The sequence below is a fragment of the Salvelinus alpinus genome, chromosome 10 (assembly GCF_045679555.1).
Source record: "Salvelinus alpinus chromosome 10, SLU_Salpinus.1, whole genome shotgun sequence".
In the NCBI taxonomy this organism is placed as follows: domain Eukaryota; kingdom Metazoa; phylum Chordata; class Actinopteri; order Salmoniformes; family Salmonidae; genus Salvelinus; species Salvelinus alpinus.
This window is the reverse complement of record NC_092095.1, coordinates 68325948-68348467: the sequence shown is the minus strand read 5'-3', so window position 1 is coordinate 68348467 and position 22520 is coordinate 68325948. Positions and strand designations below refer to the sequence as shown.

The window sequence follows — 22520 nt, the reverse complement described above, 5'->3', positions numbered from 1 at the left end:
CACAACCCAGTAATACAATATAGTATAGTATAGAACACAGCCCAGTAATACAGTATAGTATAGTATATAACACAACTCAGTAATACAGTATAGTATAGTATATAATGCAGCCCAGTAATACATTACAGTATAGAACACAGCCCAGTAATATAGTATAGTATAGTATAGAACACAGCCCAGTAATACAGTATAGTATAGTATATAACACAACCCAGTAATGCAGTATAGTATAGTATATAACACAGCCCAGTAATATAGTATAGTATAGTATATAACACAGCCCAGTAATACAGTACAGTATAGTATATAACACAGCCCAGTCATATAGTATAGTATAGAACACAGCCCAGTAATACAGTATAGTATAGTATATAACACAACCCAGTAATGCAGTATAGTATAGAACACAGCCCAGTAATACAGTATAATATAGTATAGAACACAGCCCAGTAATACAGTATAGTATAGTATAGAACACAGCCCAGTAATACAGTATAGTATAGTATACACAGCCCAGTAATACAGTATAGTATAGAACACAGCCCAGTAATACAGTATAGTATAGAACACAGCCCAGTAATACAATATAGTATAGAACAAATACCACTGACATAAAGCTATTGAACCCATATCAACTCACTATCCTAACTCTTAAATAAAGGGGGCAGGCATACAGCCAATCACCTTACAAACTGCCTCAGACACACACCTCCACGTTCAACATCCAAGGAGAGACGCAATGAGAGAAACATTGCAAAGAAACATTTCAACACCCCGTAGCCCAGCCGACAGGCCTCTAACCTTTAACCCCTGAAGGTCAAGGAGCACAAAGAGGACAAATGGGAGTTAATAACTTCCCAGGACATTACCTTAATGACCTCCATTTTGTTGTTACCCCCTGACTGACTGTCTGTGGTTCATTAACTGCATCACAGATAAACAGAGAACACCAGGGTCAGTCCACCACCACCTCGTACTGTAGGGAGTCCTGGGAGGGTCAGTCCACCACCACCTCGTACTGTAGGGAGTCCTGGGAGGGTCAGTCCACCACCACCTCGTACTGTAGGGAGTCCTGGGAGGGTCAGGGGTCAGGGGGATCTGGGTTCCTTCCTGGGAGGGTCAAAGGGTTGTGGGTTTCAGTCTGGAGGGTCAGGGGTCAGGGGGATGTGGGTTTCAGTCTGGAGGGTCAGGGGTCAGGGGAATGTGGGTTTCAGTCTGGAGGGTCAGGGGTCAGGGGGATGTGGGTTCCTTCCTGGGAGGGTCAAAGGGTTGTGGGTTTCAGTCTGGAGGGTCAGGGGTCAGGGGGATGTGGGTTTCAGTCTGGAGGGTCAGGGGTCAGGGGGATGTGGGTTTCAGTCTGGAGGGTCAGGGGTCAGGGGGATGTGGGTTTCAGTCTGGAGGGTCAGGGGTCAGGGGGATGTGGGTTCCTTCCTGGGAGGGTCAAAGGGTTGTGGGTTTCAGTTTGGAAGGGTCAGCGGGGGCTCCAGTTCCACAGATGCCTGAGTTCCTGCCCCCTACTGCTCCCTGGCAAGACAAGCGGCAGAGGGAAACATATTGATTAGTGCTGGGGCTGCTGAGTTAGTTAGGGAGATTTCAAAGGGGGGAGTGAATCCCACAGCTGCTAGGCTCCTCCATATCAATCACATGCTGAGAAGAAGAGGGAGGAGGAGGACGGGGGATGAGGAGGGGTGCTAGATACCGGGGATAAAGCTAGAGCTGAGCTGGGCTTATCTGCAGGAGCCATTCTCCCCAGGGCCGGATTTGGGAGCACCTACCTCCAGGGGGCCTTTCCTGCAATTGAAAACATTTTGCCATGGGACAGAGAGAAACATTTGCAGTTTTATCACCAGGCTGAGAGAAAATGTTGCAGTTTTCAAGCAAATTTCCTGCAATTCTACACATTTTGCCATGGCTTCTGTCATGTTCATATGCTATATGAGGGGCCCCGACCTCCAGCGATTTAGAAATGAAGGGCAATCAAAGAATCTCAGCGCCAGCTGGTTGCCGTCCTGTCTCCTCCCTCGCTGCCTCCACACACGCCTCCCGCATGACTGCTGTGTGATTCAGCGGTTGAGACAGGATGATGGATTGACTACTAGCGCGTTTGTTGACACTGTTGTAGGCCGGCCGTGCTCCGTGCACGCTGAACGCTCTGAGCCAGCCTATAGGAGGGACACAGCAGCTGGTTCAACCCGGCACAAAGAGGCCAGTGACACTCAGAGAGACAACCATCAGGGTGATTGACCTTTCAGACGTTATACAGGCACCATTGACATTCCTCCACTAACTTGAATGCAAAGCATCTATTCTGAATTCCAACCTGTATCCTGTGTGTTTCTGCAGTCAGTTGTTCAGGGGCTGCTGCCTGTCCACTCTGGCTTCTAGACAGCTGAGAGGGGCTCTGCTTCAGCAAGCCCCCATGCCTTCCCTTCTACAGACCACGGCCAGCAGCCAGCCTTTGTTGCCTGCACCGGATCAATTTCTGGAGCTCGGCGAATTGGAGCCGCATGTTTCACATTCCGGGGACGAAAGGTTGCTACTTGCTACTGAACAAAGAGCCCTTTTGTAAACGCTGAGATCTTTCTGCAAACTTAAGAGGAGCGGTGCATATTTCCACAAGGTCTTACGTTGTTAGCCTGAAAGAAAACTCAATCAAATTAGTTTTTGCATGACTGTGAGGACTTGCCTTAGATCAGCTGTACTGTATACATATTTACACTGTGTGACCTGGGTAACTGAATCATTTACACTGTGTGACCTGGGTAACTGAATCATTTACACTGTGTGACCTGTGGTAACTGAATCGTTTACACTGTGTGACCTGGGTAACTGAATCATTTACACTGTGTGACCTGGGTAACTGAATCATTTACACTGTGTGACCTGGGTAACTGAATCATTTACACTGTGTGACCTGGGTAACTGAATCGTTTACACTGTGTGACCTGGGGTAACTGAATCATTTACACTGTGTGACCTGGGTAACTGAATCGTTTACACTGTGTGACCTGGGGTAACTGAATCGTTTACACTGTGTGACCTGGGGTAACTGAATCATTTACACTGTGTGACCTGGGTAACTGAATCATTTACACTGTGTGACCTGGGTAACTGAATCATTTACACTGTGTGACCTGGGGTAACTGAATCGTTTACACTGTGTGACCTGGGGTAACTGAATCATTTACACTGTGTGACCTGGGTAACTGAATCATTTACACTGTGTGACCTGGGGTAACTGAATCATTTACACTGTGTGACCTGGGTAACGGAATCATTTACACTGTGTGACCTGGGTAACTGAATCATTTACACTGTGTGACCTGGGTAACTGAATCATTTACACTGTGTGACCTGGGTAACTGAATCATTTACACTGTGTGACCTGGGTAACTGAATCATTTACACTGTGTGACCTGGGTAACTGAATCATTTACACTGTGTGACCTGGGTAACTGAATCATTTACACTGTGTGACCTGGGTAACTGAATCATTTACACTGTGTGACCTGGGTAACTGAATCATTTACACTGTGTGACCTGGGTAACTGAATCATTTACACTGTGTGACCTGGGTAACTGAATCATTTACACTGTGTGACCTGGGTAACTGAATCATTTACACTGTGTGACCTGGGTAACTGAATCATTTACACTGTGTGACCTGGGTAACTGAATCATTTACACTGTGTGACCTGGGTAACTGAATCATTTACACTGTGTGACCTGGGTAACTCACATACAAGGTGCTGTGTATCATTCAGAACTCAGATTGTCTTAAACTCTCTCTCTCTCTCTCTCTCTCTCTCTCTCTCTCTCTCTCTCTGTCGTTCTTCACCTCTCACATTGACACACACTCCTCGCATTAGGGCCTTTTTCTTAAGTGGCATGCTTGAGGTTGATGTGATTCAGAGGTCTGGCAGCAGGACTTGAGGTTGATGGGATTCAGAGGTCTGGCAGCAGGACTTGAGGTTGATGTGATTCAGAGGTCTGGCAGCAGGACTTGAGGTTGATGTGATTCAGAGGTCTGGCAGCAGGACTTGAGGTTGATGTGATTCAGAGGTCTGGCAGCAGGACTTGAGGTTGATGTGATTCAGAGGTCTGGCAGCAGGACTTGAGGTTGATGTGATTCAGAGGTCTGGCAGCAGGACTTGAGGTTGATGTGATTCAGAGGTCTGGCAGCAGGACTTGAGGTTGATGTGATTCAGAGGTCTGGCAGCAGGACTTGAGGTTGATGGGATTCAGAGGTCTGGCAGCAGGACTTGAGGTTGATGGGATTCAGAGGTCTGGCAGCAGGACTTGAGGTTGATGGGATTCAGAGGTCTGGCAGCAGGACTAACTGTGAAATGAATGGTTCAGATGGAGCTGAACTGTTGTGGTCCACACAGGGCTCCACTCAGCTATCAGTTCAGCTGGCACCCTATTCCCTATGAAGTGCACTCGAGGCCCATCAGCAAATGGGGTGCCATTTGGGACGCAGACTAAGAGCTCTGTGGTCAGGCCTCTCTCTCTCTGCCTCGTCTGTCACTCTGAGGGCTGAAGAGAGCGACCGGGAGCATGTGTCAGCAGCTGCCTACTCCCCTAATGTGTCTGTCTGTCTGTCTGTCTGTCTGTCTGTCTGTCTGTCTGTCTGTCTGTCTGTGACAGATATAAAAAAAAATAGAGATGAAGGGAGCAAGAGACAAGGAGAGAGAGAAGAGAACAAAAGAGGCAGAACAGTGGGTGGGTGTCTTCCTTCCTCTCAGATGAAAATGTCCTGAGGGGAACAAGGACGGAGCAGAAACTAATGAGGTGATAGTCAACAGGACTTTGTCCACTGTGGAACTTCCTGTTGTGTGTGTGTGTGCGTGTGCGCGTGTGTGTGTGTCTGTGTGTGTGTGTGGGGCGTTCTATCAGCTGGGCACCAGGAGATGTCCTCACAGGGGTTCAGATCCAGCTGGGATGAAACAGACACATAGCAGCATCCTCCTAATACACTTCCATAAGAGAGGAACAGCTATTTATGGCTGAGGAAAACACTCAAATACACACCACTGATTGTCCTGGGATAGCCATGAACTTATTGTGAAGTTTTGAATCTGTCTTCTATAGAACTACTAACAGTATGACCCTTAGTAGCAACCTCATCCTCTATAAAATAACATTCCCCCAGATTTCCTGTGGATGGAGGGTTTGTCAGTATTCTGAATGTCTAGATGTGGTTGTGTGTCACTTAGTGATTATAGGACTTCCAGTAAATATGTGAAACATATCCTTCTGCGTTCCTCTCCGTTGAGGACTGAGCAGCAAGCACTTCCTCTGCAGTAACTGATCCTTACCCCATCCTCAACATCCTCTAACTGATCCTTACCCCCATCCTCAACATCCTCTAACTGATCCTTACCCCCATCCTCAACATCCTCTAACTGATCCTTACCCCCATCCTCAACATCCTCTAACTGATCCTTACCCCCATCCTCAACATCCTCTAACTGATCCTTACCCCCATCCTCAACATCCTCTAACTGATCCTTACCCCCATCCTCAACATCCTCTAACTGATCCTTACCCCCATCCTCAACATCCTCTAACTGATCCTTACCCCCATCCTCAACATCCTCTAACTGATCCTTACCCCATCCTCAACATCCTCTAACTGATCCTTACCCCCATCCTCAACATCCTCTAACTGATCCTTACCCCCATCCTCAACATCCTCTAACTGATCCTTACCCCCATCATCAACATCCTCTAACTGATCCTTACCCCCATCCTCAACATCCTCTAACTGATCCTTACCCCCATCCTCAACATCCTCTAACTGATCCTTACCCCATCCTCAACATCCTCTAACTGATCCTTACCCCCATCCTCAACATCCTCTAACTGATCCTTACCCCCATCCTCAACATCCTCTAACTGATCCTTACCCCCATCCTCAACATCCTCTAACTGATCCTTACCCCATCCTCAACATCCTCTAACTGATCCTTACCCCCATCCTCAACATCCTCTAACTGATCCTTACCCCCATCCTCAACATCCTCTAACTGATCCTTACCCCCATCCTCAACATCCTCTAACTGATCCTTACCCCCATCCTCAACATCCTCTAACTGATCCTTACCCCCATCCTCAACATCCTCTAACTGATCCTTACCCCCATCCTCAACATCCTCTAACTGATCCTTACCCCCATCCTCAACATCCTCTAACTGATCCTTACCCCATCCTCAACATCCTCTAACTGATCCTTACCCCCATCCTCAACATCCTCTAACTGATCCTTACCCCCATCCTCAACATCCTCTAACTGATCCTTACCCCCATCCTCAACATCCTCTAACTGATCCTTACCCCCATCCTCAACATCCTCTAACTGATCCTTACCCCCATCCTCAACATCCTCTAACTGACACACTATTCCCTATATAGTGCACTTATATAGAGCGCTCTGGTCAAAAGTAGTGCACGATATAGGGAATAGGGTGTGTGGCAGGGCAGGAGGACGATGAATGGATGTTGATCCAGCTAGATCGGCTTCTTCCAGATACTGCATTCCTTCCTGTGTGCGGGTGTGTGTGTGTGGTGGCTTCCTCTGGGCATGTGGAAAAGACCTCCCAAGAGTCCCCGCCACTTTAGACATGAAAAACGAAATTCCCCGGATTCTTTGGCAGCGGGGCTTTGTTACATGTGGGTAGCCCTAGACTTTAGTTTCCACAGCTGCTCACGTGACCCGGTCTCTCACCTTGATGTAAGCCTAAACCCCTCACCACTAAGCTGTTACAGAGATAGGGGAGGAGGGAGGGAGAGAGGGATGAAGGGAGGTTGGGATGGAGAGAGTGAAAGAGAGAGGCGTTTTCCTACACATGGTCTCAGTTTAAGGGGTTGGCATGGTTTTCTAGGTTTCTGCTTTCTCTGGAACTCTGGTCTGTCTCAAGAGAGAAGTAACCTAGTCCTCAAACACAACGTATAGCTGCAGTCAGCGTAACGTCTGCATCTATTCTGTTGATGTTCTTCCAGTGTGTATTATCTTGATGCTAATGACTGTGTCCTTCGCTGTGGAGAAATGGTCTCTCATCACCAAAACATCTTCATCTCTATGACTATGTCATTATCTGGTTTGGACAGGTTTGGTTGGCCCATAGGATGCTCAATGTATCCATGTGTGTTTTTTTACTCTGTCTCAATCTCTTACATCCACAGCAGGAGTGTTAGTTCTCTGTGTATTGTGTGAGTTGTAGATTTCTGTGTATTGTGTGAGTTGTTGGCTCAGTTGGTAGAGCATGGCACTTGCAATGCCAGGGTTGTGGGTTCATTCCCCACGGGGGGACCAGGATGAATATGTATGAACGTTCCAATTTGTAAGTCGCTCTGGATAAGAGCGTCTGCTAAATGACTTAAATGTAAATGTTGTAGATTTCTGTGTATTGTGTGAGTTGTAGTTCTATGTGTATTGTGTGGGTTGTAGTTCTCTGTGTGAGTTGTAGTTCTGTGTGGGTTGTAGTTCTCTGTGTATTGTGTGGGTTGTAGTTCTCTGTGTATTGTGTGAGTTGTAGATTTCTGTGTATTGTGTGAGTTGTAGTTCTATGTGTATTGTGTGGGTTGTAGTTCTCTGTGTATTGTGTGAGTTGTAGTTTTCTGTGTATTGTTTGAGTTGTAGTTCTCTGTGTATTGTGTGAGTTGTAGTTGTCCGTGTGCTGACCTGTGCTTTGTTCTGTTGTTTCAGGGTCTCCATACTACGACAACGTGAGGCCTCTCTCCTACCCAGACTCAGACGCTGTCCTTATCTGTTTTGACGTCAGCCGTCCTGACACACTCGACAGCGTAATAAAGAAGGTGTGTACCACAGGAGGTCGGTGGCACCTTAATTGGGGAGGACAGGCTCATGATAATGGTTGGAGTGGAATGAGTGGAATGGCATCAAACACATGGTTTCCATGTGTTTGATACCATTCTATTGGCTCAGTTCCAGCCATTTTTATGGTCCGTCCTCCACTTGTGTGTACCTACCATTAGTCAACCTCTATAGCCTTTAGAATATGGATGTTGTTTTTCTTTTACCTCACTTGAAAGAAACTACATATACAGTTTTCATTCAATGAATTCATTTTAATATCCTTTTCACTTGACCTCCCCCAGAACGTTTTCCCAGTAATTACCAGTTTTTCCCAGTAATTTCCTGTTTTTTCCACTTAGCCCACTTAAACATCTAGAGAGTTGAGGTACAGACAGAGGTCGTAATGGGTTAGGGGGCGTTAGGGTGAGAGGAGGGCAGGGAAAGGAAGGGAGTGATTTTTAGTGTCCTCTGATGTGACTCTGCTATAGAAAAATAACATGAGAAGGTTCCGTTCCAAAACAGAGTTCCTTCCTTCCTCTGGGCCAGTTCTAACAATCACCTGTCTGTACAACACAGAACCTGATCCCTCAATGTCCAGTCAGCCAGCCAGCCAGCCAGCCAGCCAGTCAGCCAGCCAGCCAGCCAGCCAGCCAGTCAGCCAGCCAGCCAGCCAGCCAGTCAGCCAGTCAGCCAGTCAGCCAGTCAGCCAGCCAGCCAGCCAGCCAGTCAGCCAGTCAGCCAGCCAGCCAGCCAAACACTCCTTGATCCCCAGACTGCATTAGTAGCAGATTATATCCACTGATTAAAGGCCATTGATCCCAGAGTGTTTATTGTGTTTGAGAGGAAACGTGAAGGATTATCTCTGGCCTTAAAGCCCCCGATACTGCATTCCTTCCTGGGTTCAACGCCATGTGATGCAGCATGGTGACTGGAAACAGGAAGGATTATCTCTGGCCTTAAAGCCCCCGATACTGCATTCCTTCCTGGGTTCAACGCCGTGTGATGCAGCATGGTGACTGGAAACAGGAAGGATTATCTCTGGCCTTAAAGCCCCCGATACTGCATTCCTTCCTGGGTTCAACGCCGTGTGATGCAGCATGGTGACTGGAAACAGGAAGGATTATCTCTGGCCTTAAAGCCCCCGATACTGCATTCCTTCCTGGGTTCAACGCCGTGTGATGCAGCATGGTGACTGGAAACAGGAAGGATTATCTCTGGCCTTAAAGCCCCCGATACTGCATTCCTTCCTGGGTTCAACGCCGTGTGATGCAGCATGGTGACTGGAAACAGGAAGGATTATCTCTGGCCTTAAAGCCCCCGATACTGCATTCCTTCCTGGGTTCAACGCCGTGTGATGCAGCATGGTGACTGGAAACAGGAAGTGGCTTTGTTCTTCAGAAGGAGAGGGCTCAGGTTCTGTCTGAAAAAAGTGTACAAGCCGTCAAATACTTGATACCTCCAGTCCTTGATTCCTCAATTACTCCCTCTCAAAATCCATTGGAGGAGAGGCTCCAAGGTCCCTCCTCTTTTGTACCTCCTCCTCCAATGAGCTTTGAGAGGGAGGTGAGGAATTGAGGAATCAAGGACAGGAGGAGGCAAGTATTTGATGGCTAGTCTGGACTAGCTCCCATTCTGTCTGGTCCTGTCCTCCCAGTCTCAATGACTTTCTCTGTCCTCCACAGTGGAAAGGGGAGATCCAGGAGTTCTGTCCCAACACCAAGATGCTCCTGGTGGGCTGCAAATCAGACCTGCGCACCGACCTCTCCACGCTGGTGGAGCTATCCAATCACAGACAGATGCCTGTGTCATATGATCAGGTACGGTGGTTGTAGAGTGCATTTTCTTCAGATTTTGGGTCAATTCCATTTCAATTCAGTCAATTCAGGAAGTAAACTGAAATTCCAATTCCAATGTGTTTTCTTTCTACAGGGTTCCAACATGGCCAAACAGATCTCAGCCCCCTACATCGAGTGCTCAGCCCAGCAGTCAGAGAACAGCGTCAGGGACATTTTCCACGTGGCCACCTTGGCCTGCGTCAACAAGAACAACAAGAACGTCAAACGCAACAAATCTACCAGAGGCAACAAAAGGATCTCGCACATGCCCACTAGGCCCGACCTCGCGGCGGTAGCGTCAGACCTGCGGAAGGACAAAGCAAAGAGTTGCAGTGTCATGTGACCTGGTGGGCAGGGTCACGAACCTCAGGAGTGGGTTTGTAGGCTGGGATTGAAGCATGCAGTGAGGACAGGGGTTAAAGGTCAGAGCATAGTGCATTTTGGAACATTAGAGGGTGAGGCCCTTCCCTTCCTGCACTTTAAAGCCCTTGGCTTGCTGTCCTGGGGTGGAGTTTTGTATATGCATCATACAATGTAAATGTAGATGAAATCCACCGTATCAATGACAACACAATACTTTCAGTGTAGCCTGTCTGTCTACCATCCATCTCCCTTACATATCTTTTACCAGAAGAGGAAGCTATCTCTGCTTTGGGCCAATTAGCTGCCTTCCTTCCGGCGTCCCGGGAGGTAGTAACACTGTTTCCTCTTAGAGCTGGACGAGGAAGTGGTCATGGCCTTTCACAGGAAATTAACATTTCCACAGGAAGTGATGTCACGTAGGAAAAGTTGAACGAGTCCCGGACGTTTTTCTAAGGACTTCAGAAAGGATGTGAACAGGAGATCCACGCTGTACATGTAACTGTAAATGATGATAGGCTCACCCCCGTCTGTACAGCTGACTCCATCACCATGAGAGACTGCAGCGGTGCACTCTGGAACGCTGAAGACGAGCGGCCGTCTTGCACTGGATCAAAGATCTGGACGTGACATGACACTGCGCACGCAGCACATCACCGTGGTTTCCATCAGCTTGTTTGTTTCTCTTCCTCCTTCTTGTGGTTGCAAGTCAAGTGTTTCCTGACCTAATGGTCCTGTTGTTCCAGTCATGTCTTTCCTGTATTTTGTAGAATTTACTGTAAGCCCATATCATTTAAACCAATGACCGTTGACATGCTAGGACTTCTGATCTGGTTGGCGTAATGATAGACAGGGTATTGTGATGCTGAACAGTTTATGGACGTGCCCTTTCAGCTATGCAACACCTTGTGAATCTGCTCTCAGCAAGGGAGGGGAACGAAATAAACAAATGAAGCGACTTTGGTTGAAGGACGTTGTTCACTGGATATGTCTAAAGTATAAATGCACTTTTTAAAGATCAAGGCTTCGCTAAAAAGCGCCATGAATTCTGGTATATTCCAATGCCTTTATTAAACTCGCGATGCTTTTCAAATGTTTTCAGAACAGCTTCTCCTAGAGCAGTATCATCAGCTAGCCTGCTAATGCTTTCTGTTTCTGACATGAATGAAAAGAAAGAAACGGTTGTTTGTTGTGTTTTGTCATTAGGTCATCCCCCTTTTTTAATGTAAATGTTATGTCTGTGTCCCATTGGTGTTGCTACAATATTTATTGAATTATATATTTTCCCTTTCAAATAAAAACAAAATTAAGAAAAAAAAAACAGAATTTTATAATTTTTTCATCACATTGCATGACATGTATGAAATAAAATGTAATTTAGTTCCACAGACAAAGAACTGTGTCTCGTTGGCTGTTCATGACTTTGCCCCTGTAGGCATGTTATACATACATTTAATTGATGTCGCAAAACAACAACAACCCAGACAAACTGTTTCCCTTCAATATACAACCCAGACAAACTGTTTCCCCTTCAATATACAACCCAGACAAACTGTTTCCCTTCAATATACAACCCAGACAAACTGTTTCCCTTCAATATACAACCCAGACAAACTGTTTCCCTTCAATATACAACCCAGACAAACTGTTTCCCTTCAATATACAACCCAGACAAACTGTTTCCCTTCAATATACAACCCAGACATACTGTTTCCCTTCAATATACAACCCAGACAAACTGTTTCCCTTCAATATACAACCCAGACAAACTGTTTCCCTTCAGTATACAACCCAGACAAACTGTTTCCCTTCAGTATACAACCCAGACAAACTGTTTCCCTTCAATATACAACCCAGACAAACTGTTTCCCTTCAATATACAACCCAGACAAACTGTTTTGTTTCAAATTGCACCCAATAAATCAAAGTGTCATGAGAATGTACATAACTCACCCAGAATGTAGGTAAAAAACGTAATCTAGCTGATATTGAGATGTATGATATTATCACCAGTCTGTCCGTGGTGAGTGATGAATGCCAGTGGTGGATGATGTGGTTGAGGGAATACAACAGTAATGCTGCTTGACATTGTGGATGTTTAGGATCAATCAAAGTACAGATAATGGACTAGCTAGATCATCTGTAGCCTGTAACACCCTGTAGCTCTGCAAATGAACAACAATCTACACTATTTCATTACAGCCACAAGAAACAATTGTAGATGAATAATGGTTATAGAAATTAGACATCGGCTCCTTAGTTCCTTCCCAATGCTTGCAATATTTCCATGTAGATCCAAGTCTTAGGGCCCCAGACTGGGGTAAGGGTTAAACACCAGACTGGGGTAAGGGTTAAACACCAGACTGGGGTAAGGGTTAAACACCAGACTGGGGTAAGGGTTAAACACCAGACTGGGGTAAGGGTTAAACACCAGACTGGGGTATGGGTTGAACACCAGACTGGGGTATGAATTGAATACCAGACTGGAGTAAGGCTGAACACCAGACTGGGGTAAGGGTTGAACACCAGACTGGGGTAAGGCTGAACACCAGACTGGGGTAAGGGTTGAACACCAGACTGGGGTAAGGCTGAACACCAGACTGGGGTAAGGATGAACACCAGACTGGGGTAAGGGTTGAACACCAGACTGGGGTAAGGGTTGAACACCAGACTGGGGTATGAATTGAATACCAGACTGGAGTAAGGCTGAACACCAGACTGGGGTAAGGCTGAACACCAGACTGGGGTATGGATTGAATACCAGACTGGTGTAAGGCTGAACACCAGACTGGTGTAAGGCTGAACACCAGACTGGTGTAAGGCTGAACACCAGACTGGGGTAAGGCTGAACACCAGACTGGGGTATGGATGAACACCAGACTGGAGTAAGGTTGAACACCAGACTGGGGTAAGGCTGAACACCAGACTGGTGTAAGGCTGAACACCAGACTGGGGTAAGGCTGGAACACCAGACTGGGGTAAGGCTGGAACACCAGACTGGGGTAAGGATGAACACCAGACTGGGGTAAGGGTTGAACACCAGACTGGGGTAAGGCTGAACACCAGACTGGGGTAAGGCTTGAACACCAGACGGGTAAGGCTGAACACCAGACTGGTGTAAGGCTGAACACCAGACTGGGGTAAGGCTGAACACCAGACTGGGGTAAGGGTTGAACACCAGACTGGGGTAAGGGTTGAACACCAGACTGGGGTAAGGATGAACACCAGACTGGGGTAAGGCTGAACACCAGACTGGGGTAAGGATTGAACACCAGACTGGGGTAAGGCTGAACACCAGACTGGGGTATGGGTTGAATACCAGACTGATGTAAGGCTGAACACCAGACTGGGGTAAGGCTGAACACCAGACTGGGGTAAGGCTGGAACACCAGACTGGGGTAAGGCTGGAACACCAGACTGAGGTAAGGGTTGAACACCAGACTGGGGTAAGGAATGAACACCAGACTGGGGTAAGGATGAACACCAGACTGGAGTAAGGCTGAACACCAGACTGGGGTAAGGCTTGAACACCAGACTGAGGTAAGGCTGGAACACCAGACTGGGGTAAGGGTTGAACACCAGACTGGGGTAAGGTTTGAACACCAGACTGGGGTAAGGGTTAAACACCAGACTGAGGTAAGGGTTGAACACCAGACTGGGGTAAGGGTTGAACACCAGACTGGGGTAAGGGTTGAACACCAGACTGGGGTAAGGGTTGAACACCAGACTGAGGTAAGGGTTGAACACCAGACTGGGGTAAGGGTTGAACACCAGACTGGGGTAAGAGTTGAACACCAGACTGGGGTAAGGCTGGAACACCAGACTGGGGTAAGGGTTGAACACCAGACTGGTACACATGGTGTTGAGGTCCTAAAGCCATTTACACCTACAGTACACATGTTGTTGAGGCCCTAAAGCCTTGACACCTACAGTACGCATGTTGTTGAGGCCCTAAAGCCTTTTACACCTACAGTACGCATGTTGTTGAGGCCCTAAAGCCTTTTACACCTACAGTACACATGTTCTTGAGGTCCTAAAGCCTTTTACACCTACAGTACACATGTTCTTGAGGTCCTAAAGCCTTTTACACCTACAGTACACATGTTGTTGAGGTCCTAAAGCCTTTTACACCTACGGTACACATGTTGTTGAGGTCCTAAAGCTTTGACACCTGCAGTACACATATTGTTGAGGCCCTAAAGCCTTTTACACCTACAGTACACATGTTGTTGTTGAGGCCCTGAAGTAGTACTTAGGCTGCGTTTTCACAGGCAGCCCAATTATGTTTGCCGCTAATTGGTCTTTTGACCAATCACATCAGATCAGATTTTTTTCAGAGCTGATCTGATTGGTCAAAAGACCAATTAGTGAAAATGAGATCAGAATTGGTCTGTCTGTGTTAACACAGCCTCAGAGTAGACCACAGGTGATGAGGGATTTTAATTGTGCCAAATGGCTTTTTTACAGGTCTTTCACAAATCATTCATAGTCCTCAGTTGGGAAGTTGTATTTTATAGTCCTCAGTTGGGAAGTTCTATTTTATAGTCCTCAGTTGGGAAGTTGTATTTTATAGTCCTCAGTTGGGAAGTTCTATTTTATAGTCCTTAGTTGGGAAGTTCTATGTTATAGTCCTCAGTTGGGAAGTTCTATTTTATGGTCCTCAGCTGGGAAGTTCTATTTTATAGTCCTCAGTTGGGAAGTTCTATGTTATAGTCCTCAGTTGGGAAGTTCTATTTTATAGTCCTCAGTTGGGAAGTCTATGTTATAGTCCTCAGTTGGGAAGTTCTATGTTATAGTCCTCAGTTGGGAAGTTCTATTTTATAGTCCTCAGTTGGGAAGTCTATGTTATAGTCCTCAGTTGGGAAGTTCTATGTTATAGTCCTCAGTTGGGAAGTTCTATTTTATAGTCCTCAGTTGGGAAGTTCTATTTTATAGTCCTCAGTTGGGAAGTCTATGTTATAGTCCTCAGTTGGGAAGTTCTATGTTATAGTACTCAGTTGGGAAGTTCTATTTTATAGTCCTCAGATGGGAAGTTCTATTTTATAGTCCTCAGTTGGGTGGTTCAATGTCATCGTGCACATTTTCACCTCAGAGTGTAAGAATTCTAAAGAATGCTAGAATGAGTGTCAGAACGCTACAGCAGTGCTGATGGATGGATGCCAGGAAGACAGACAGGAATCTCCAAGCAATAACCGATGGCAATGTTCAGTATAAAAGCACTCTGAACAATGGACCAAGGCCAGACAGAATCAGTTATGTATGGAATCACAATAGAGTACAGACACAGGAAGTTACTCTAACAAGAAGCTACATTGCCACATTTACCAGGATATAAATACTTTTAGCATAATATTAATGCATCATACAGTATAACTGACTTCATTATGTGTTGGCATATTGCAGCCTTTTCCCCACTGAAACGCATTGATCACACCCCCTGGAATCAAATGGAAATGAAAAACATAGACAAAAAAAGTCAGACTTTGCTTTTTGTTACAATATTAACATAACAGTAATTCAATATCTATTCCCCGAATAACCAACCCATTTGAAATAAAAAACTATTTCCCTTTAGTCTTGGCCACACATTTAAAATGCAGAACACATCAAATATTTATGGGTGTATCAACCCAATATCTTCAGGGACAGCCTGTAGATCACACCAGACAGTCTGCGGGGAAGAAATGCTGCTACTCTGATTTAAGCATACAAAAGCAGAAAAGATACCCCGATGAATATACTAACTAAATTACAAGATATTTCAACTTTTTAAAATATTGTGTTTTTGCAACATAAACATACCCCAAGAGAGTAAAACATCGACTGTGAAAAGGAGAAGTGCAATACTGAAATATACAGTAGCGTATGATTCCAAATGGTTTTGAAAACAGCATTTAACATCTCACGAAGAACATACAAAAACTTTAAAATGGATTAAACAAATGATGTGTGTGTCTGTGTGTGCGTGTGTGTCTGTGTGTGTGTGTGTGTGTATGTGTATGTGTATGTGTGTGCGTGTGTGTGTGTGTGTCATCGGGGTCAGTGAGGTTAACTGAGAGAGAGAGGTGCCATACTAAAATATACCATGGATTCTAAATGGCTTTGTAAAAACACCTGATGTACATAAGATGGATGAAACGGATGGAGCATGCTAGAGTGGGTTCAGTGGGGTTGTCTGTGGCTGGAGGGAGCTGTCTGAGCTCACATGCATTCATCCATTTATCCACACCGCCTTGGGCATGCTCAGTCTGTCACAAATCTCATTACAACATAAACACAACGTTCAAACCATTTCCTATCTGTTCCTGTAAAAAGGTTGAGCTGACCATTAGCCCTGGGCAGGTGGACAACAACTAGGAGAAATGGTCTGGAGAGATGATTGGTCCCATAAATGGTTTGGAGAGATGATTGGTCCAATAAATGGTCTTGAGAGGTGATTGGTGACATTAATGGTCTGGAGAGGTGATTGGTGACATTAATGGTCTGGAGAGGTGATTGGTGACATTAATGGTCTGGAGAGATGTCATTGGTGGGATAAATGTTCTGGAGAAAAGTGATTGCTGGAATAAATGTTCTGGAGAGAGGTGATTGGTGAAGCTTGTCACCATTTGCTTCTATTGAAGACCAATGGTTATGTTGCCACATTGGTTTGACCACTGACCGGCAGAGACCAGGGGAACCGCAGCCTACAGTTTTGAAAATGATCAACCTATTTGAGCTGGGCATGCAGGGGTAATGAAAACCCACCATCGCTAACACATTAAAAGAGATGGACCTACCATGAAACCAGCAGGGCACTTGAGACCAGAACTATAATGGTAATACATGTGAACAATAAGAGCAAATGAGATTCAGCTTGTTTTTGTTAATTCAAGTGTTAAATGTTAAATCTCCAGCACCCAGAGAGTCAGAGAGGAAAAGGGGTGGTCCTCTCGGCCCTCCGCTTGTCTGTTCTCCTCAGCAGCTGTGTTGGCCGGAACACACACACACACACACACACACACACACACACACACACACACACACACACACACACACACACACACACACACACACACACACACACACACACACACACACACACACACACACACACACACACACACACACACACACACACACACACACACACACACACACACACAGACACACACACACACACACACAGACAGTCAGACAGTCAGACACACACACACACACACACACACACACACACACACACACACACACACACACACACACACACACACACACACACACACACACACACACACACACACACACACACACACACACACACACACACACACACAGACAGTCAGACACACAAACACACACACACAGTGAGCATCTGGATCAATAGCCACTGCTGGTGGTTCATTGTTCCATAAATCCTCTCGCTTGAGAGAATCCGTCATGCACAGCTGTGGAATAGAGGCAGGGGAACACTGAAACAATGGTGATTTTGGAGAGACGTTCGAGCTTGAGACGGTGTCCTCCTGCTGCTAAATAATTCTTCAGAAATGTTTTACAGAACATTTTCTCCCCTGTTATTGTGAGGCTTACTGGTTGCTGAGGGATACAGCATTATAAACACACGTAGATCCTGCAGGACTAGTACACTAATTAGAAAGTATTCTCCATGGCCAAAACAACGTTATAATTGCAGACACCACATCAAAGAAAGTGTAAGTCTGACATTTGTGAAAATAGCTGTTGAGAGGAGAGGAGGAGGGAAAGACAGTCCTGGTTGGTTGTAGCAGTTGGATTTCTCCAACCCAACGTTGTATTAACCTCCTGGGACTCTAGTCCAGTGAGGGGTTAATATTCACCTCTAGTCCAGTGAGGGGTTAATATTCACCTCTAGTCCAGTGAGGGGTTAATATTCACCTCTAGTCCAGTGAGGGGTTAATATTCACCTCTAGTCCAGTGAGGGGTTAATATTCACTTCTAGTCCAGTGAGGGGTTAATATTCACCTCTAGTCCAGTGAGGGGTTAATATTCACCTCTAGTCCAGTGAGGGGTTAATATTCACCTCTAGTCCAGTGAGGGGTTAATATTCACCTCTAGTCCAGTGAGGTGTTAATATTCACCTCTAGTCCAGTGAGGGGTTAATATTCACCTCTAGTCCAGTGAGGGGTTAATATTCACCTCTAGTCCAGTGAGGGGTTAATATTCACCTCTAGTCCAGTGAGGGGTTAATATTCACCTCTAGTCCAGTGAGGTGTTAATATTCACCTCTAGTCCAGTGAGGGGTTAATATTCACCTCTAGTCCAGTGAGGGGTTAATATTCACCTCTAGTCCAGTGAGGGGTTAATATTCACCTCTAGTCCAGTGAGGGGTTAATATTCACCTCTAGTCCAGTGAGGGGTTAATATTCACCTCTAGTCCAGTGAGGGGTTAATATTCACTTCTAGTCCAGTGAGGGGTTAATATTCACCTCTAGTCCAGTGAGGGGTTAATATTCACCTCTAGTCCAGTGAGGGGTTAATATTCACCTCTAATCCAGTGAGGGGTTAATATTCACCTCTAGTCCAGTGAGGGGTTAATATTCACCTCTAGTCCAGTGAGGGGTTAATATTTACCTCTAGTCCAGTGAGGGGTTAATATTCACCTCTAGTCCAGTGAGGGGTTAATATTTACCTCTAGTCCAGTGAGGGGTTAATATTCACCTCTAGTCCAGTGAGGGGTTAATATTCACCTCTAGTCCAGTGAGGGGTTAATATTCACCTCTAGTCCAGTGAGGGGTTAATATTCATCTCTAGTCCAGTGAGGGGTCAATATTCACCTCTAGTCCAGTGAGGGGTCAATATTCACCTCTAGTCCAGTGAGGGGTTAATATTCACCTCTAGTCCAGTGAGGGGTTAATATTCACCTCTAGTCCAGTGAGGGGTTAATATTCACCTCTAGTCCAGTGAGGGGTTAATATTCACCTCTAGTCCAGTGAGGGGTTAATATTCACCTCTAGTCCAGTGAGGGGTTAATATTCACCTCTAGTCCAGTGAGGGGTCAATATTCACCTCTAGTCCAGTGAGGGGTTAATATTCACCTCTAGTCCAGTGAGGGGTTAATATTCACCTCTAGTCCAGTGAGGGGTTAATATTCACCTCTAGTCCAGTGAGGAGTTAATATTCACCTCTAGTCCAGTGAGGGGTTAATATTCACCTCTAGTCCAGTGAGGGGTTAATATTCACCTCTAGTCCAGTGAGGGGGCTGTTTATGGCTCTGATGCTGCTGTGTTAATATTCACCTCTAGTCCAGTGAGGGGTCAATATTCACCTCTAGTCCAGTGAGGGGTCAATATTCACCTCTAGTCCAGTGAGGTGTTAATATTCACCTCTAGTCCAGTGAGGGGGCTGTTTATGGCTCTGATGCTGCTGTGTTAATATTCACCTCTAGTCCAGTGAGGGGTTAATATTCACCTCTAGTCCAGTGAGGGGTCAATATTCACCTCTAGTCCAGTGAGGGGTCAATATTCACCTCTAGTCCAGTGAGGGGTTAATATTCACCTCTAGTCCAGTGAGGGGTTAATATTCACCTCTAGTCCAGTGAGGGGTTAATATTCACCTCTAGTCCAGTGAGGGGTTAATATTCACCTCTAGTCCAGTGAGGTGTTAATATTCACCTCTAGTCCAGTGAGGGGTTAATATTCACCTCTAGTCCAGTGAGGGGTTAATATTCACCTCTAGTCCAGTGAGGGGTTAATATTCACCTCTAGTCCAGTGAGGTGTTAATATTCACCTCTAGTCCAGTGAGGGGTTAATATTCACCTCTAGTCCAGTGAGGGGTTAATATTCACCTCTAGTCCAGTGAGGGGTTAATATTCACCTCTAGTCCAGTGAGGGGTTAATATTCACCTCTAGTCCAGTGAGGGGTTAATATTCACCTCTAGTCCAGTGAGGGGTTAATATTCACCTCTAGTCCAGTGAGGGGTTAATATTCACCTCCAGTCCAGTGAGGGGTTAATATTCACCTCTAGTCCAGTGAGGGGATAATATTCACCTCTAGTCCAGTGAGGGGTTAATATTCACCTCTAGTCCAGTGAGGGGTTAATATTCACCTCTAGTCGAGTGAGGGGTTAATATTCACCTCTAGTCCAGTGAGGGGTTAATATTCACCTCTAGTCCAGTGAGGGGTTAATATTCACCTCTAGTCCAGTGAGGGGTTAATATTCACCTCTAGTCCAGTGAGGGGTTAATATTCACCTCTAGTCCAGTGAGGGGTTAATATTCACCTCTAGTCCAGTGAGGTGTTAATATTCACCTCTAGTCCAGTGAGGGGTTAATATTCACCTCTAGTCCAGTGAGGGGTTAATATTCACCTCTAGTCCAGTGAGGGGTTAATATTCACCTCTAGTCCAGTGAGGGGGTTGTCCATGGCTCTGATGCTGCTGTGTTAATATTCACCTCTAGTCCAGTGAGGGGTTAATATTCACCTCTAGTCCAGTGAGGGGTTAATATTCACCTCTAGTCCAGTGAGGGGTTAATATTCACCTCTAGTCCAGTGAGGTGTTAATATTCACCTCTAGTCCAGTGAGGGGGCTGTCCATGGCTCTGATGCTGCTGTGTTAATATTCACCTCTAGTCCAGTGAGGGGTCTGTCCATGGCTCTGATGCTGCTGTGTTAATATTCACCTCTAGTCCAGTGAGGGGTCTGTCCATGGCTCTGATGCTGTGTTAATATTCACCTCTAGTCCAGTGAGGGGTTAATATTCACCTCTAGTCCAGTGAGGTGTCCATGGCTCTGATGCTGCTGTGTTAATATTCACCTCTAGTCCAGTGAGGGGTCTGTCCATGGCTCTGATGCTGTGTTAATATTCACCTCTAGTCCAGTGAGGTGTCCATGGCTCTGATGCTGCTGTGTTAATATTCACCTCTAGTCCAGTGAGGGGTCTGTCCATGGCTCTGATGCTGCTGTGTCAATATTCACCTCTAGTCCAGTGAGGGGTCTGTCCATGGCTCTGATGCTGCTGTGTTAATATTCACCTCTAGTCCAGTATATTCACCTCTAGAGGGGTTAATATTCACCTCTAGTCCAGTGAGGGGTTAATATTCACCTCTAGTCCAGTGAGGTGTTAATATTCACCTCTAGTCCAGTGAGGTGTCCATGGCTCTGATGCTGTGTTAATATTCACCTCTAGTCCAGTGAGGGGTCTGTCCATGGCTCTGATGCTGCTGTGTTAATATTCACCTCTAGTCCAGTGAGGGGTCTGTCCATGGCTCTGATGCTGCTGTGTCAATATTCACACTGACAATGAGCTGAGCTGGCGGAGCTCCATAGCCTTGGCTGTTCCTCTGCTCCTCTCCCCCCGTCTTGGTTCACCATATGCTGGATGGATCCCCAGGCTGGCCAGGCTGGCTAGTGGTTTGACTGACATCCAATGCTGCTCCTCTCCTCTCCAGCTTGGTCCCTGGCTTGGTCCCTGGCTTGGTGTCTTTGGCTTAGGCTCTTTGGCAGAGGTCCAAATAGTAACTTTCCTAACACCTACCAAGGCATCCTGTCTCCACCAGCCCACGCAACAACCCCCACACCAGACCTAGCCACAGCTTTGGCCTTGGCCCGCTGGAGTGGATCATGGCTTATACAAACTCTAGCCATTCTCTCTCTCCCTTTCTCTCTCTCTCTCTCTCTCTCTCTCTCTCTCTCTCTCTCTCTCTCTCTCTCTCTCTCTCTCTCTCTCTCTCTCTCTCTCTCTCTCTCTCTCTCTCTCTCTCTCTCTCTCTCTCTCTCTCTCTCTCTCTCTCTCTCTCTCTGTTTATTTATTTGTTTGTTTATCTCCAGACCTCCAGTTGCTAAAGAGGTTCATTCCTTGATGCGAATTGTGCAAATCAATCCCAGAATAACAGCAAAGGACCTTGTGAAGATGCTGGAGGAAACAGGCACGAAAGTATCTATATCCACAGTAAAATGAGTGCTACTATGTTAATGAACCACAGGAGGGGTGGGGCTGTAGATGTCTACCAGTTATATATGTTGATGAACCACAGGAGGGGTGGGGCTGTAGATGTCTACCAGTTATATATGTTGATGAACCACAGGAGGGGTGGGGCTGTAGATGTCTACCAGTTATATATGTTGATGAACCACAGGAGGGGTGGGGCTGTAGATGTCTACCCGTTATATATGTTGATGAACCACAGGAGGGGTGGGGCTGTAGATGTCTACCCGTTATATATGTTGATGAACCACAGGAGGGGTGGGGCTGTAGATGTCTACCCGTTATATATGTTGATGAACCACAGGAGGGGTGGGGCTGTAGATGTCTACCCGTTATATATGTTAATGAACCACAGGAGGGGTGGGGCTGTAGATGTCTACCCGTTATATATGTTGATGAACCACAGGAGGGGTGGGGCTGTAGATGTCTACCAGTTATATATGTTGATGAACCACAGGAGGGGTGGGGCTGTAGATGTCTACCAGTTATATATGTTGATGAACCACAGGAGGGGTGGGGCTGTAGATGTCTACCAGTTATATATGTTGATGAACCACAGGAGGGGTG

General features: G+C 46.1%; 1 protein-coding gene across 1 annotated transcript in view; it reads left to right on the top strand.

Annotated features, from left to right (window-relative positions):
• The window catches only part of LOC139532737 (rho-related GTP-binding protein RhoE-like), a 17450-nt gene extending 6115 nt beyond the window's left edge, over window positions 1-11335 (top strand). The window contains exons 3-5 of the mRNA XM_071330702.1: window positions 7709-7818; window positions 9502-9636; window positions 9749-11335. Of these exons, the coding sequence (XP_071186803.1) occupies window positions 7709-7818; window positions 9502-9636; window positions 9749-9997 (494 nt within the window). The 3' untranslated portion in view covers window positions 9998-11335. The remainder of the gene's footprint in view (window positions 1-7708; window positions 7819-9501; window positions 9637-9748) is intronic.
• Window positions 11336-22520: the final 11185 nt, after the last annotated feature.